At 47.7% G+C, this 15,770-nt stretch overlaps 1 protein-coding gene across 1 annotated transcript in view; it reads right to left on the reverse strand.

Annotated features, from left to right (window-relative positions):
• Positions 1-2,086: 2,086 nt before the first annotated feature.
• The window catches only part of LOC115297777, a 43,494-nt gene continuing 29,810 nt past the window's right edge, over positions 2,087-15,770 (reverse strand). The window contains exon 3 of the mRNA XM_029945906.1: positions 2,087-2,894. Within this exon, the coding sequence (XP_029801766.1) occupies positions 2,520-2,894 (375 nt within the window). The 3' untranslated portion in view covers positions 2,087-2,519. The remainder of the gene's footprint in view (positions 2,895-15,770) is intronic.

Below are 15,770 nucleotides of genomic sequence, written 5' to 3' on the forward strand. Positions count from 1 at the left end.
GCTGAAGCTCTCCCTGGAGATCCCGGCTGAGCCGCACACGCTGGGCTGGAGGGCTGTCCGCTTTCCTCGCCACCCCTTTCACCTCTTAATCGAGTGAGCTCTTGTGACTCTGCTTTTTTGGCTCTTATTCCTCTTTGCGTTTCTCCAGGGACAGCGTTCACCCTGGAGACTGCCGGTCATTATGAGTCTATGTTGCACTGCTTTCTGGACAGAAAGTCTTTTCTTTTTTTAAGGGAGACAGAGGATTTCACAGCCGGATTTAGGCCTGGGTGTCTCTGAAAGCTTCGAGAATAAAGCCACAGGGACAGCACGGAGGCACTTCAGAAACCCGATCTGCCAGCCCACAGTTAACTTCGGAGAAGCAGAAAGGTGCGGAAACCTCGGGCCAGGCGGCACCCATAACCCACAGCAGAGTAACACCCACACACATCAACTGGGAGATTCTCCACTTTCTGGACAAACCAGGGCGCTGCCCGTGGAGAGGAGGGGCCGGACACTTCGACCTCCTAGAACCACAGGCACCACGCTACCCTCTGCAATCAGAGATGCCTTACTGCTGCGTGGCAGGATGTGCGCCCAGCTCTCCCCGCATCCTCTACAAACACTAACGTACACGTGCCACTCCAGTGCCGGCTGGGCACCAGGCAGTCCTAAGGCTTTCCGTGGACCCACTTTAACTTCACAATGACCCTAGGAAGTTTGTCTAGTGTTCCCATTTTACAGATGAGGAAACTGGGGGGCGCCTGGGTGGCTCAGTCGATTCAGCGTTCGATTCTCGGTTTCAGCTCAGGTCATGATCGCACAGTTTGTGAGATCAAGCCCCGTGCTGGGCTCTGTGCTGATGGTGCAGAGCCTGCTCTCTCTCTGCCCCACCCCTGGCTCGCTCGCTCTCTAAATACATAAACTTAAAAAAAAAGTTTAACGATGAGGAAACTGAGACAGAGAAGCTAAGTAACCTGCCTGAGGTCACTCAGTTTGTAGCAGGTGAAGCTGGGACCCCTGGCAGTCCGGCTCCAGAGCCCTCGCTCACCCACGCCACAAGCTGCCACCTCACGCAGACACATTCTATCCTTGGGAACCGGCTCATTAGTTTTCTCCAGAGTGCGGGTCTTCTGAGCCCTCAGCACTGAAGGTCTGTCTGGATCAGGCTGCCGTGAGTCCAGTTCTCACTTTGCAGCTCCAGACGGACGGCCCAGGGAAAGGGGAGGGGTCTGCAATTGCCAAATTCACACAACTGCCCTTGTGAGGGCATCAGCACTGACACAGGCCCCCGACTCCTGATACAGTGCTCCTCTCAGCGCCTTCCAGACTCACAGTCAAAACCCATAGTTAACAGCCGGACACCCGGGGAACCTCTGGAGAGCACTGGTCCTTCTCCCAAGAGGAATGAACCCAAAAAGCAGGCAGCCGGGCCCACATGAAGCCACCCAGAATCTCATGCAACTTCAGCAGAATCATAGGCACCTATCAGGGGCTGGTCTGTGGGCTCCGGCCCTGTGACCAAGCACCCTCACCTGGCGTTCTTTGTGACCAAAGGCCCATCCAAGCAAGATGGCTGGCAGACACGAAGGCTGCAGCCCACGGCAAGCTTCCCTTCTGTGTTAAACGTGAGCCTTTGGAAGACAAAGTCAGGAGCAAAGGGCAGTGAGGTCTCCCCGCAGCAGAGCCAAGGGCCGGGAGGGGCTGCAGGACAGACGGCCATGAGCATCGAAGTTACTCGACACCGACAGGAGAGGCTTGCCTTGCACGCCGCCCACAGTGGCAGAGAGAGGCAAGCGGACAGACAGACGGCCGGTCTAGGACGGGCACCCTCCCCCCAGAAGAGGACCACAGCCACCGCGTAATCAGATTCCCCTGGCGCGCCCTCCCTCCCCCTCCAGGTAGCCACAGAGAAAAGAGGAGACGGACAAACGGGGACCCTGGCTCACCGTGCCTGGGGGACACACTCAGCCTGCTGGCACATCCAAAAACTTCAAAGTGAACATGACGCGGCCGACGCGGGCGCACGGGCCTGGGCTGCAGGGGCCCTGGCTGCGCCCCACTCCCCACGCGACCCCCCTCCTACCTGCCTCCATCAGCTGGCACTGCTGACCGAAGACGTGGGAGAAGGTGGCTGGGCCCGTGGCGGACCCAGATGGCACCAGCGTCGAATCCATGGCGCTCCGGGGGTCTCTGGTGTTGGTCATGCGGCAGGGGCCAGACCCTTCTGCGTGTCCAAGCCAAGGACGCCGCCGCCACCGGCCCAGGAACCGTAGGTCGGAGGCTACTTGTCACTTCCCAGAAAATGTCCCCGCTTCCAAAGTTTATCAGGCTTCTCTCCCTCTTCCCACTCACTCCTTGCGGCTTTTCTCAAACAGCAAGCAAGTGAAAAATGAAAGCTTCTGGTTTGGAAGACAGACCCTGCACGCTGGCCGACTCAGACGAGCACGGAAATCTGAATTCTACCTAGCAGGAGTCCTTTCCTCTCGTCTGGGAGGGATGACAGGGACAGCACAGTCCCCCCTCGGCCTTCCCGGGAGTCACCTGGAAAGGGCAGAGTCTTCGAGGCTGCTCCCCTGGTGGCTGGCTGGAGAGCTCAGGCCCCAGCAGGTGCCCGGCAGCTGCAGGAAAGGCACTTGCTTCCTCTCCCTCAGCAGCGGCGTCTCCTCCCAGGGAGCAGGGCAGGGAGCCCCAGAGAGCTGGCCTCCCAGGCCCCCCTCTCCCGCAGGCGAGGCCCCGCAGTTCAGGCCGGCAGGGTCCCCGTGCCCCTGAGTGGCCGGATGCAGATAACAGGCAGTGAGCAGCGGGCAGCAGGCGCAGCGCAGGCACCCTGCGGCTCTGGAGTGCAGCGTCCCTGGCTCATCCTTCACTCCTGCTGCCTTTCCCTTCCCGCGTCCGTCCCCCTCCTGGCAGGGCTGTGGGGAGAATGACACATGGTTAAAGAGCCCCTGCTCCAAGCTGCAGTGGCCGCGGGAGGGCCCCCCTGGCCTGCACCACCACCCCTTTCCTGTGATGCGAAAGGGACAGGCACTTGGAGAGATTCTGGATGCGGAGGGAAGTGCTAACTCAGCCCAGCAGGCTCCTGGCTGCTGTAACCTCTTCATGCCCGCAGCCCAGGAAGTGCCAGCCCCTCCCCCCGCCCAGGATGCCAGCAATAAAAACCCAAAGACCAGGAAGGGAAGGGAAGAGACTGCAAACACCACAGGTTCACCCCATGGGTGACATGGGGATGGGCTGTCCGGGTGCTGCTATTCTGGGCACAGAACAATCAACCTGCTCCACTCCAAAGGGACAGGGTCCCTGGGAAGGGGGGAGGGGAAGGAGAAATACCTTCCACATGATTACAACAGCTGTGGCAGTGGGCGCTAGGTCTTTATTTTGCTACCCCATCTGCTGATCGCAAAGGTGCTAGCTTGAGAGATTGAGAAAGAGACAGAGACGGGGGTGGGGGGGTACCCTGCGTCTTCCCTGGCCAGCAGTTCGGACACTTCTCTGTGGGAACCAGTGGCAGTGCAGGCAGGACACTGGCACCACGGCCACCAGGACAGAGAACACGACGCGCAGCACGGCGGCCCCCACATCCGTGTCCCCACGACGACTCTGGCTCTCTGCCTCTTCAGTATTTAAGACACAGAGAGTAAAGTTCCAACTGACGTGTGGGCCAGAAAGGCTCTCAAGCAGAAGTGCTTTCCGTCCGAGCTCTCCGCCAGCTCCGTGATGCCAGGGGGCTGCGTGGGAGGCCAAGGCAGAGGAGGCCCTGAACAACCTCCAAAGGGCGCATGAGGTCTAATCACGTTCACGCTCCGAGGGGGCCTGCTCAACAGAGGACCCGTCTCCTCGCACGGAGAGGTTCTTCCCCAAGTCACGATGTTACAGGGTGTCAGAGACTGTTCCCTCCGACGACCGAGGTCTCACACAATCAAGGAGGAGACCAGAGTCTTCGGGGGCTGCGGAAACCCCGCACAGGATGGCAAGTGGATGCGCTTCCCACGGCTTGGTGGCTCTGTCCGTGTTAATGCAGCCCCCCGATGAAGGACCGTGCCGCGCTACAGAAAACCCGAGGTGGGTTGTGGGGAGCAGGGCTGAAGAGGAGGGACCCCGAGAATCCTCAGGGCAGTGGACAGTCTCTGTATGTTGCTATAAGGAAGGATTATGTGTTATCGCACATTTGTCCAAACACGGACAGCAGGGAGGGTGAACCGAACGTAAACTGCAGCCTCTGGGTGCTGGCCGTGCATGAGTGCAGGTTCACCAGCTGAAACCAACGTCTGCTCTGGCAGGGCTGCTGAGGAGGGGGGAGGCTCTGCGTGAGGGGGGGCTATGGGAAATCCACGTACCTTCCTCTTAATTCTGTTGTGAAACTAAAACTGCTCTAAAAATGTCTTTTTTATTTTTTTTAAAAAATCTTTATTTTTGAGAGAGGGAGAAAGAGAGCACACACGTGCCCAAGTTGGGGAGGGGCAGAGAGCGAGGGCAGAGATCGAGAAAGAAAGAAACAGAATCTGAAACAGGCTCCAGACTCCGATCTGTCGGCACACAGCCTGACATGGGGCTCGAACACTCAACAGCCAGATCATGCTGAGCTGAAGTCGGACACTTAACTGACTGAGCCACCTAGGCACCCCTTGTCTTTTAAAAAAATCCAAAAAATAAATAAACTTTAAAAAACTTTGTTTCTTTAATTTTTTAATGTTTGTTTATTTTTGAGAGAGAAAGAGAGACATAGCAGGAAAAGGGAGCAACAGAGAGGGAGACACAGAATCAGAAACAGGCTCCAGGCTCTGAGCTGTCAGCACAGAGCCCGACGCAGGACTTGAACTCCTGGACCTCGAGATCATGACCTAAGCCGAAGTCAGATGCTGAACCGACTGAGCCACTCCGGCGTTCCCCCACCCAAAAAAAAATCTTTAAAAGAATGGGGTGCCTGGGTGGCTCAGTCGGTTCAGCACCTGACTCCTGATTTTGACTCAGGTCACGATCTCATGGTTCATGAATTTGAGCCCTGCATCAGGCTCTACGCTGATGGAGAATTCCCTTTCCCCCTCACTCTCTGCCCATCTTCCCCCACCCCCAAAAAAGAAATAAACTTTAAAAAATTCCAAGACAAACCTTCATACACTAATTCCACCTGCAGATGTCTTTTGTTTGGAAAATGATGGGTTCTTCTCCTCCCTTCTCTGCACACCCCGCCCGCCGCTGCCCCCTGCCCCACGGTGCTCCATGTACCAAATCTACCACATCCCACTGGGCTCCCTCAGCTCCTGGCACCTGAGCTGCCTCCTGCGCCCAGGGACTGTAAACAACACAGTAACGATGCCACCTAATGGTCAGCCGTCAACACGTCGCCCAAGTCGGGGACTACTATGAGCCATTCTTAATTACACCAGGATAAGTGGCATCAACTTCCCCGGCTACATACCCGGGGGTGAAATGATTCAGAAATACATGTGATTTCACTACATGCTGCCAAGGTCTACTCCAAAACGGCTGTGCTGGTCCGCGCCCTCACGAGTGCCGCACGCGGTTCTCACTCACTCGCATCTTTCCCAAGAACTTTGGCAAAAATTAGAAAGCTGGGCAGCCCATGGGCATAAAGCCATCCAGTTCCTCAGGTACCAGGAAGCTGAACCCTCCTTGGAAAGCCCCTCAACACCGCAGCTGCCTCTTCGGGAAGGACCGTGGTAGCGTCAGGCGCCCCCTGTCCGGTTCACAGCCTCTACCACCTTTCCAGTCGTTTCTTGCTTCGGGCTTTCTTGTTGATTTCCTTGACGTTGCGAGATGCTGCTTCAGACCTTGCCGGTGTCTCCTCGCTGATAACTTCAGGCATGGCATCTTTTCTGTGCCAGGAAGACTTCATTTTAACGTGGTGAGATCCAGGGTTTATTTGACAGCAGTCTGTTTTGAGGGTCTTGCTTAAAACACCCTTCCCTAAGGCGGCAAAGCCCGCCCCTTTTACAGGTTCACCTTTCTCGCACAGGCCTCGTCTAACTGGAGCCTATGTTTGTACCTGGTTTACGGGAAGCTCCAGGTTTGTTCTGAAGACTGTGAACCAGTTTTCCCAAAAGCACCTCTTCCCAACCCATCCCTTCCCCCCGCCGTGACCCCACCGCCATGATCCATCGAGTGCCCATGCCCATGGGTCTGTTCTTGAGCTCTCTCCTGTCCTTCCAGCGCCCTCCCGTACTGTGCCATCAGTGGTGACACTGCACAGTCAGTGACCAACATTTCTAAAAAGCCCAGATTCCAAATGTTTCCAGACATGTCAGGTTTGATGCTGTGGAGCCTGTATGTCTCCTGCTAGCAATCAGCTAGGACAATGGATACCCTCTTATGGGGAATATGTGGGGCACCTGGGGGGCTCAGTCTGTTGAGTGTCTGGCTTCTGCTCAGGTCATGATCTCATGGTTCATGGGTTCAAGCCCCGTGTCGGGCTCTGTGCTGACAGCTCAGAGCCTGGAGCCTGTCTTCAGATTCTGTATCTCCCTCTCTCTCTCTGCCCCTCCCCTGCTTGTGCTGTCTCTCTCTGTCTCTCAAAAATAAAAATTAAAAAGCATTAAAAAATTATAGGGAATATATGCCTTCCTGTTACACCAAATCTGGTCTGCATTTGTTTACAATACAAACCTCTTTCTCCTAGAGATGTGGTCAGGTATTAAAATCACCTCCAAAGACAAAGGTCAAAAGAAAATCACGTTCGAGAGAACATTTACTGACGTATAGGGCTTTTGTTACATCTGTTCCAATCAAGTTCACTTACTATCTGTTGGATGCCTGACACGATGCTAGCTACGGGCAGACGGGACAGACACATGGAAGGTGGTGGAGGGGAGGGACGACACATAATCTGTACGGACACGTTAAATACACAAAACAAGTAATCGAAGAGGGAAAACACCACACTGTGGATTGTGGATCGTGAAAGGTCTTGCCATTCCAACATAGGGGAGAGTTATGAGCTTTCCGGGAAACCTTTAAGGGAAGGGGTAGGCCAGCTGGATCTGAGAACAGAAATGGACTTAGCATCAGTAGAAGGAAAAGACAGGGTTGGGGGGAGGAGCTAGCACCAGTCAGTCATTTGGGCAACACTAGTTTAAAAGCCGTGTTAGGGGCGCCTGGGTGACTCAGTCATGAGCCTCCGACTTCAGCTCAGATCATGAGCTCACAGTCCGTGGGTTCGAGCCCCGCGTTGGACTCTGTGCTGACAGCGCAGAACCTGGAGCCTGCTTCTGATTCTGTGTCTCCTCTCTCTCTGTCCCTTCCCCACTCACACACACTCTCCCTCTCTCTCAAAATAAAAGACCGACAATTTTTTTTAATAAATAAATAAAAGCCATGTTATACTGAAAAGATTCCCCGGGCCACTTAGGGCTCTTTGGATTAGGAAAGATAAAAACTTGCTCTACTTCAAATCAATGGTCATATCTGCATTTTTTTTCATCTCCCCTGGTACCATTTCAAACTTTAAACTGCTCTGCCCCAGAGGGCGCCCTTGACTCTGCTGAGACTCATACTCTCCAGACAGTTTAAGAACCAGTTCTCTCCGTGATTTGGCTATTGTACAAAGTGCCGCTATGAACATTGGGGTACATGTGCTCCTATGCATCAGCACTTCTGTATCCCCTGATGAATCAAGAAGATGTGGTATATATACACAATTGAGTACTACATGGCAATGAGGAAGAATGATATATGGCCATTTGTAGCAAAGTGGATGGACCTTGAGGGTGTCATGCTAAGCAAAATAAGTCAGGCAGAGAAGGATAGATACCATATGTTTGCATTCATAGGTCTAACAGGAGAGACCTGGCAGGGGACCACGGGGAGAGGAAGGGGGAAAGAGAGCGGGGGAGAGTGAGGGACACAGATCAAGGGAGACTACTGAATACTGAAAACGAACCATGGACTGAAAGGGGAGGGGGAGGGGGTGATGGTCATGGTGGGGGGCACTTGTGGGGAGAAGCACTGGGTGTTATATGGAAACCAATTTGACAATAAACTATTATAAAAATAAAATAAAATAAAACCATAAGAAAGAAAAAAAAAGAACCAATTCTCTGACTGACCAGGCTCAACCGGTCACGTGTTATCAGCGATGATCCCAGAAGGTGCGGTGCACCACGGCCAGCCACCATGGACACGAAGAAGCAAAGGGGAGGGCAGCAGGGGAAAAAGTGACCCTGGGCTCATGGCAACGTGTTTTACGAAGCTCCGGGTCTCCGCAAAGGTGGCTACGAGTTCCGTGGCTCAACACCCTTACTGAATAACAGATGCTAACGTCCCCCTTCCCAGATGAGGAGACCCGGGCTCAGGGGAAAGTCAGGTGCTTTGCCCAAGATGATCCAGCCACTAACAGGTCATCCTCAAGATGATCGGCTCTCCTGGGTCTCTGCTTTGTGACCACCTGTCACCCACTTCCCTGGAAAGTCCTACTGCTGCCACACTGTCCACAAAGGCTTCCATGCTGATTCAAGGGTCCCAGCAAGACATGAGAGAGGTCTTTCTTTTTCCGAAATGTTTCAACGGTTTTACTGGTATATAATTCAAATACCATACAATGTGCCCATTTAAAGCATACAGTTTAGGGGACGCCAGGGGGGCTCAGTTGGTGAAGTGTCCATCTCTTGATTTCAGCCCAGGTCACGATCTCATAGTTCATGAGATGGAGCCCCAAATTGGGCTCTGCACTGACAGTACAGAGCCTGCTTGGGATTCTCTCTCTCTCTCTCTCTCTCTCTCTCTCTCTCTCTCTCTTTCTCTGCCTCCCCCCTCCTTGTGCACTCGCTCGCTCTCTCTCTCTCTCTCCCTCCCTCTCTCAAAAATAATAAAAAATAAGTGTACAATTCAATGGATTTTAGTATATGCACAAATAGTTACATCAGCGCAATGTTGAACATCTTCATCACCTCAAAAAGAAACCCAGACACTTTAGCTACCACCCCTTAAAGCCCCTCCCCCTTCAGCCTAAACAACCAGGAATCATTCTGTGCCTCTAAGTGTCCCTACTGTGCTCTTTCATAGGAATCGAGTCACAGAACTCTTGTTAGACAATCATATCGTGATACAGTACTGGCTACTAAGTTATCCTAGTAACCTTAAAGGTAACAAAGGCAAAAATAGTACTTGGCTCAAAGGAGCTTAATTAAATTTCTAAACAGACTCATTTACAAGGGGTAAGGCTTTCTTTTAGCAGAGAAGTCACTGATCAGGAAATCTAGGCCACTCGCCTTTTATTCTGTTACAACAAAACCTGCACAAGTAAATGTAGTGTTTCTCTGGAAGAGCAGGTCTTAAATTAAATCTCATCAATCCTAGGTCTTAAATCATTTCCATCATTTCATATATACTTTCCAGCACTGAATCAAAAATAACCAGTTATCTACTTTCCTTCCTTCCCTCCTCTCTGAATTATTCAATTTGATCCAAAAGAGAGGACAAGACAGATAAAAAGCCATGCCTGAGGGGTTGGTGGTGGGGCCCAACGCTGAGTCAGAACAAGGCCAGGTGAGAAAGGCATCCACACAGAGCAGCGCCAGCAACAGGAGGCTGGTTACGCTGGGCGGGGAGATTAAGCAAATCGATAAACATACTGAAGATAATGGGAGACAGACTTCCCTTAGTGAAAAGGGAAAAATTAGCATGAAATTTATGGTGTTAAATAGGAATTATAAGCATTGGTATGAACTCATAGTTTTCAACCTCTCTATATAATGCATACATACCACACATAAATAACTACAAGTATAAATATCAATATTGTCTAATATATAAGCATATACCCAAATAAATAAATCTAGATTTAGACGTATGCATGTATGGATAGCATATCAGTATATAGACCCTATATTCCCTAATTCTGTCCACGTGGAGTGCCTAGAGCAATGACACCCCAACAGCAATGACACCTCTTAGGTTCTAAATACCTTTCTTCCCTAAAAGGACCAAGACCTGGTTGATTCCCAGGCAGAGAAAAGGAAAACACAAGAGCTTGATGTGTTGTTCAGCCAGAAAGTATGAAAATGCTCAAAGATGGACGGAGATCTTCTAAACAACACACAGAAGCCAGTTTAAAGAGGGTCCCACTGACCAAGCTGAGGATAATTTGAGCATAAAAAATGATAACAATGTATTTAACTCATTAAATACCAATCTAGAAGTCCATATAGATAGATGGACATACACACGTGCATAAATGTATAAATAGATATCTTCTTTATATATCCTAAATAATGTAACTGGAAAATTGTCATCTGACAGCCATTCAAAGTGATAAATCAGGCAAGAAACATCAATGAATGTCAAAACTGTAAATGAAAGTTTGATGAGGAACGGTAGACTTAATGTCTCAAACTATGTCGCTATCGAACACTTATTAATTGCAAAGAGAAAAGGGAGTGACGTTACAGTGGGGAAACCTGATCAAGACACTATCCTATTCATGTGACCCAAGTTAACTCCATTAGTAAAGGGATCATTCAAAACCATGCACCAGTGAATAGGGTGCGAGAAATAATTTTGCGTGTCTTCCGCAATATCCCAAACAAAGATCTATTACACGAATTTAATGGTGAGGAAATCAGAGAAGCCCAAGCTGAGGAACATAAATACAAAATAACTGTTCTGTAATCTTCAAAAGGGGCAAGGTCATAAAAGTTAAGAGAAATCTAAGAAGTATTCCTGATCAAAAGCAACTAAAGAGGCAGGACAACCAAATGTGATCCAGAATCGTTCCCATAAAACTTGGAGTCTGTGGATTCTACAGTAACGATGGATCGGTGTTGATTCGTGTGATGGTTGCACTGTGTTTGAACAGGAGAATGTCCCTGGGGTACAGGAATGTCCCCTACAATGTTTGGGAATGATGGAACACCAGGTCTACAACATACTCTCCAATGGCACGTGAGGGGAAAATTCTCTGTACCAGCCTAGCTTTTCTGTAGGTTTGAGGGAAAAAATAACTAGACATAACAAAGACAACATGATCAAAATGCAAGAGAGAGAGTCAGCGGAAAGACCACCACAGGTAACCCAGATAACTAGTCTCAGACACAGACTAGAAGTTTTGCTTAAGATGATCAAAGAAACAGGGGAGCCTGGGTGGCTCAGTCAGTTATGCATCTGACTCTGATCTCAGATCAGGTCTTGATCTCAGGCTTGTGAGTTTGGGACCTGCATTGGGCACCACACTGGGTGTGAAGCCGACCTTAAAAATATATATATGATAAAGGAAGTAGGAGAATGTAAAGAATTTTGGCAGCAAAGTGGAAAGTGTAAAAAGTTACCTAATTAAAAAAGTAAGTGGCAAAATTGGTATTAGACACAGGTAGAAAGAATTCCTGAGCTTGAAAAACAGAAGAAAGTCTGAATGCAGCACAGAGAAACAAGAGGAAAAAAAACCCAGAGGACAGAATGAAACAGAGCAATTCAGTGCAAAGTCAAACAGTGTCACTGTCATCCCAGAAAGAGAAAAGAGAAAATGGGGCAGAAGCACTATGAGAAGATAACCTTGATATTTTAAGGGAAAAAAAATGACGTAGATTTAAGAAGCTCAATAACGGGCACCTGGGGGGCTCAGTCTGTTGAGTGGTCGGCTTCGGCTCAGGTCATGATCTCACAGTTCATGGGTTCGAGCCCCGCGTCAGGCTCTGTGCTGACAGCTCAGAGCCTGGAGCCTGCTTCGGATTCTGTCTCTTCCTCTCTCTCTGACCGTCCCTCACTCACACTCTGTGTCTCTCTCTCTCAAAAATAAACTTTAAAAAAAAGGAAGCTTGATAAACTCTAAGCAGGATAAATAAAGAGAAAATCTCACTTATGCATATGACAGGAGTATACTGAAGACCAGCAGCAAAGAAAGTCTTAAAAGCAGGTGGCTCTGGGGGTGAGAACAGATGACCTTCAAAAGCACAACAGACACTGACACCTGCCATCAACACAAACTAAGGAAACCAGAAGTGAATGGGATGATGGCCTCTAAGTGCAGAGAGAAAATAACTGTCACGTAGAATTCTACACCCTCTGAAAATATCCTTCAAGAACGAAGCTTAACTAAAGGCATCTTCGGACTAAACAATCAGGGAAAACTCATCACCAGGAGACCGAGCCAAAAACACACTAAAGGGAGTTTCTTCAGGGAGAAGAAAGACCACCCCAGATGAGAGCTTGGGGCTGCAGGAAGGAATAAGAGAAGCGAAGGCTAGTTGTAGCTAAATATAAATTAGATAGAAGTCAATGTGTACATGGAATATTAATACACAATCACACACTTATTATTAATGGCTAAGATTAATTTATTGCCTATTAACATATCATAATGCACTTAATGTATTTAAAGTACACATAGAAACAAAATACAAGACCAACGTAGCTTAGAAATTGAGAGGGAAATGGAATGAGAATGTTCTAGGATCTTTGCATTGTCCATGAGAAACTAGGAGCAGTAGGGTGTGTTTGAGCATCATAAGACATGAATGCATGTTATGGTCTCTAGTGCAACCACGAAAGTAAAGGAAAAGAGTATATGCTCACCAGACTCATAGAGGGGGGAAGTGAATGTAAAATAAGCAGTCCAAACATGTCAAGAGAGAAGAGAGAACTGAAGAGAAAGCTGGTCTATTTCTGTTACTATGAGACAGGAAAAGAAAGAAAGAAAAAAAAAAACAGCTTTAGACACCACAGGTATCCTCCCCAATAGCAAAATGATCAGTTCTAGAAGCCTCCAACCAGCAGGCAAAAAAAAAAAAAAAAAAAAAGATGGGTAAACTATATGGAAAAGTGAAAAACAGAAAACCTAAACAAAAAGAAAATACTAAAAAATGGAAAATTATTAACATATCGACTAACATGCATATATAGATTATGTGATCAACTACCAAATATACCTTTTTTAATGTAGAACATTACAAAAATGGTCCCTATGCCAGACTTTAATTCATGTTTCAAAGATATGTCAAAAGAAATAAAAAGAAACTTCCTTTAGCTCTAAAGAACACATATGAAGACACCCAGCGAGAGAGGGATGAATAGGCAGAGTACAGAGTTTTTAGGGCAATGAAAAGACCCTGAATGGCACTGTAATGATGGATAACATCGTTATAAAGTTGTCTAAACCACAGAATGTGCCACACTGAGAATGAACCCTAATGCACCTATGGACTTGGATGTAATGACGTGTCAATGGAAGTTCATTATTGTAACAAACGTACTACTCTGATAACGGATACAGATAACGGGAGAGGCCATATATATGGGGGCCACAGGGATTATGGGAAATCTCTGCATCTTCCTCTCAATTTTTCTGTGAACCTAAAACTACTCTAAAAAATAAAGTCTACTAAAAAAAATATCTAACCTGTCTTCTCCCAGCCAGGAAAGGGACAGAGATAGCCAAATAAGTGAAAAAGCAACATAGTCAACTACAAAAAAAGAAAAAGAAGAACCCCATAGAAAAACATAATTCATACTGGCAAAATCTTGAAAGTTTCTCCCTAAAGTCACCACTATCATCACTTCTATTCAGCATTATACAAGTTAAAAAAGTGAAATCAGAAGTTTGAAGTAATAAAAAAAGAAAACTGTCCCTATTTGCACATAACACGATGCTGTAGGAAATCCAAAGATAAAACTCTACAGATAAATTATTAGCATAAATTCAGCAAGGTTGTAAGATATAAAGTATATATAAAATAGAAATTATAGTTCTATACATGAAACACAAAGAAAAATTTTTTAAATATAATAGCATTGAAACATATCAAATAACTAAGTACTAAATCTACTGAGAAATACTCAAGAACACTCTACAGGAAACTCTAAAAGATGGAGAGAAAGTAAAGAAACCAAAACAAATGAAGAAATTCACCATTAGGCATGGATTCAGTAATCCAATCTTATAAACTGTTTCCGTTCTCTCCACATTGATCTAAGATTTAATCTTATTGAAATGTGAACAGATTTTATGTGAAAACTGACAAAATTATTCTAAAATGTGATTGGAAGGGCAAAGGACCAAAATCTCCTGAAGACTACCAGAAAGTGAGAAGACCTGCTCTACCAGATTTTCCAGATTTTCAAGCTTCAATAATTAAAAGAGTATGCTATCGGCCCACAAGCCACTTGTGCCTGGTCCAGAAGGTGACTCCTGATGGCAAAGCAACAGAGATGTGCAGTGGTACTCAACTGGAAAACCACACTGGGGAAAAAGGAAAAGTAAAATTTGACCCCAACCTCACGCCATACTCAAAAGTCATTTATTAGATGGATTAGAGAGTCCAATGAGAAATTAAAACAAAACTTCTTGATGATAATAAAGACTATCTTTATGAATTTAGGGCGGGCAATGGTTTCTTAAGTAAGACACAAAAAGCATTAGCAATTAAGGAAAAAATTGATCATCAGAGATCAAAGTCAAGAACCGAACGTATTCTGTGGCTTGTCTTTCTACTCTTACTAATGACCCTTGACAAAATGTGCATCGCCTAGAGCCAAGAAGATTGCTACTCTCATTACAGAAAGACCTCTCTCAATTCACTACAACAAAGAACTCAATTACAACACAGCCAAAAGCACTTCAAAAAGAGGGTATTGCAAATGGGAAAGGCAAATGAAACCCGCAATGAAATAACTAACAAGTATGCACCAGAATAGCCAAAACTTAAGACTGACAATCCCAAGGGTTGGCAAAGGTGGAGTGTGGCAGGAGCCCTCACACACCATTGGTGGAAGTATGTGGAAGGAGTGTGCAAACGCTCTGGAAGACTCTCTGATGCCATGTTCAAGTTGACCTTCCCACCTGCTCTCTGGCCTAGAAATTCCACACCTAGGTAGACATCTAGCAGAATGCACGCAGCATGTTACTGGAGTGTCCAAAAACACGTCCATGACTCCTAACAGTCCCAAACTGCAAACCACCCAAAGCAGTGCGAGAGAGACGTGCATATTCCACAGCAGCGTGAGAGAGACGTGCATATTCCACACACTCGGGAAATGGAAGTGAAGAAACGACATGCAACATGGATGCCTCTCCAGGTTGAAAACGAAAGCCAGACACGAAATGCATGGATGAGTCCAATTCGTTCATCTTGAGGAGCTTCATATAATCATCAGTGTAAGGGGTCAGGACACTGCTCCTCTTTAGGGAGGAGGGAAAGGGGCTTACTGGGAGGATCTCAGGGGACTCCTGGGGGCTTGCAACATTCTCTCAATGTAGGAATGCCATCGTGGTCTCTGCGATGTTGCTGTACTTCAGTAAAAGTCACTTTTAAATTTTTTTTATGTTTTTTATTTATTTTTGAGAGACAGAGGGAGACAGTGTGAGCAGGGGAGGGGCAGAGAGAGAGGGAGATACAGGATCCGAAAACAGGCTCCAGGCTGAGCTGTCAGCACAGAGCCTGACGTGGGGCTTGAACCCACAAACTGTGAGATCATGACCTGAGCCGAAGCCGGACACTCAACTGACTGAGCCCCCCAGGCGCCCCAGTAAAAGTCACTTTCAAAGGTCTGGGTGGATACACATCACACTTAACTCTTAGCCAAAAGCAACAGGACAACCAAGGGGGCATCCACTCTTCCTTCACAGAGTCTAGAACAAAGCCATACGGGTGTGATTCTTTTAAAAATAATTAAACGTTGAGTTAGGGCTGTAAGTTTTCTATTCCCCAACCACTGTTACTGGAAAAAAACAAAACAAAACAAAACTGAACCTTTGCAAAGTGAGCTCTTAAACAAAAGCGAACAGTCCTCTTTCTTAGCACCATCTTCGCTCTGCTCATTCCTCTTGAGCCTTTTCCTGAGGACCA

Source organism: Suricata suricatta, chromosome 8, assembly GCF_006229205.1.
Source record: "Suricata suricatta isolate VVHF042 chromosome 8, meerkat_22Aug2017_6uvM2_HiC, whole genome shotgun sequence".
NCBI lineage: Eukaryota > Metazoa > Chordata > Mammalia > Carnivora > Herpestidae > Suricata > Suricata suricatta.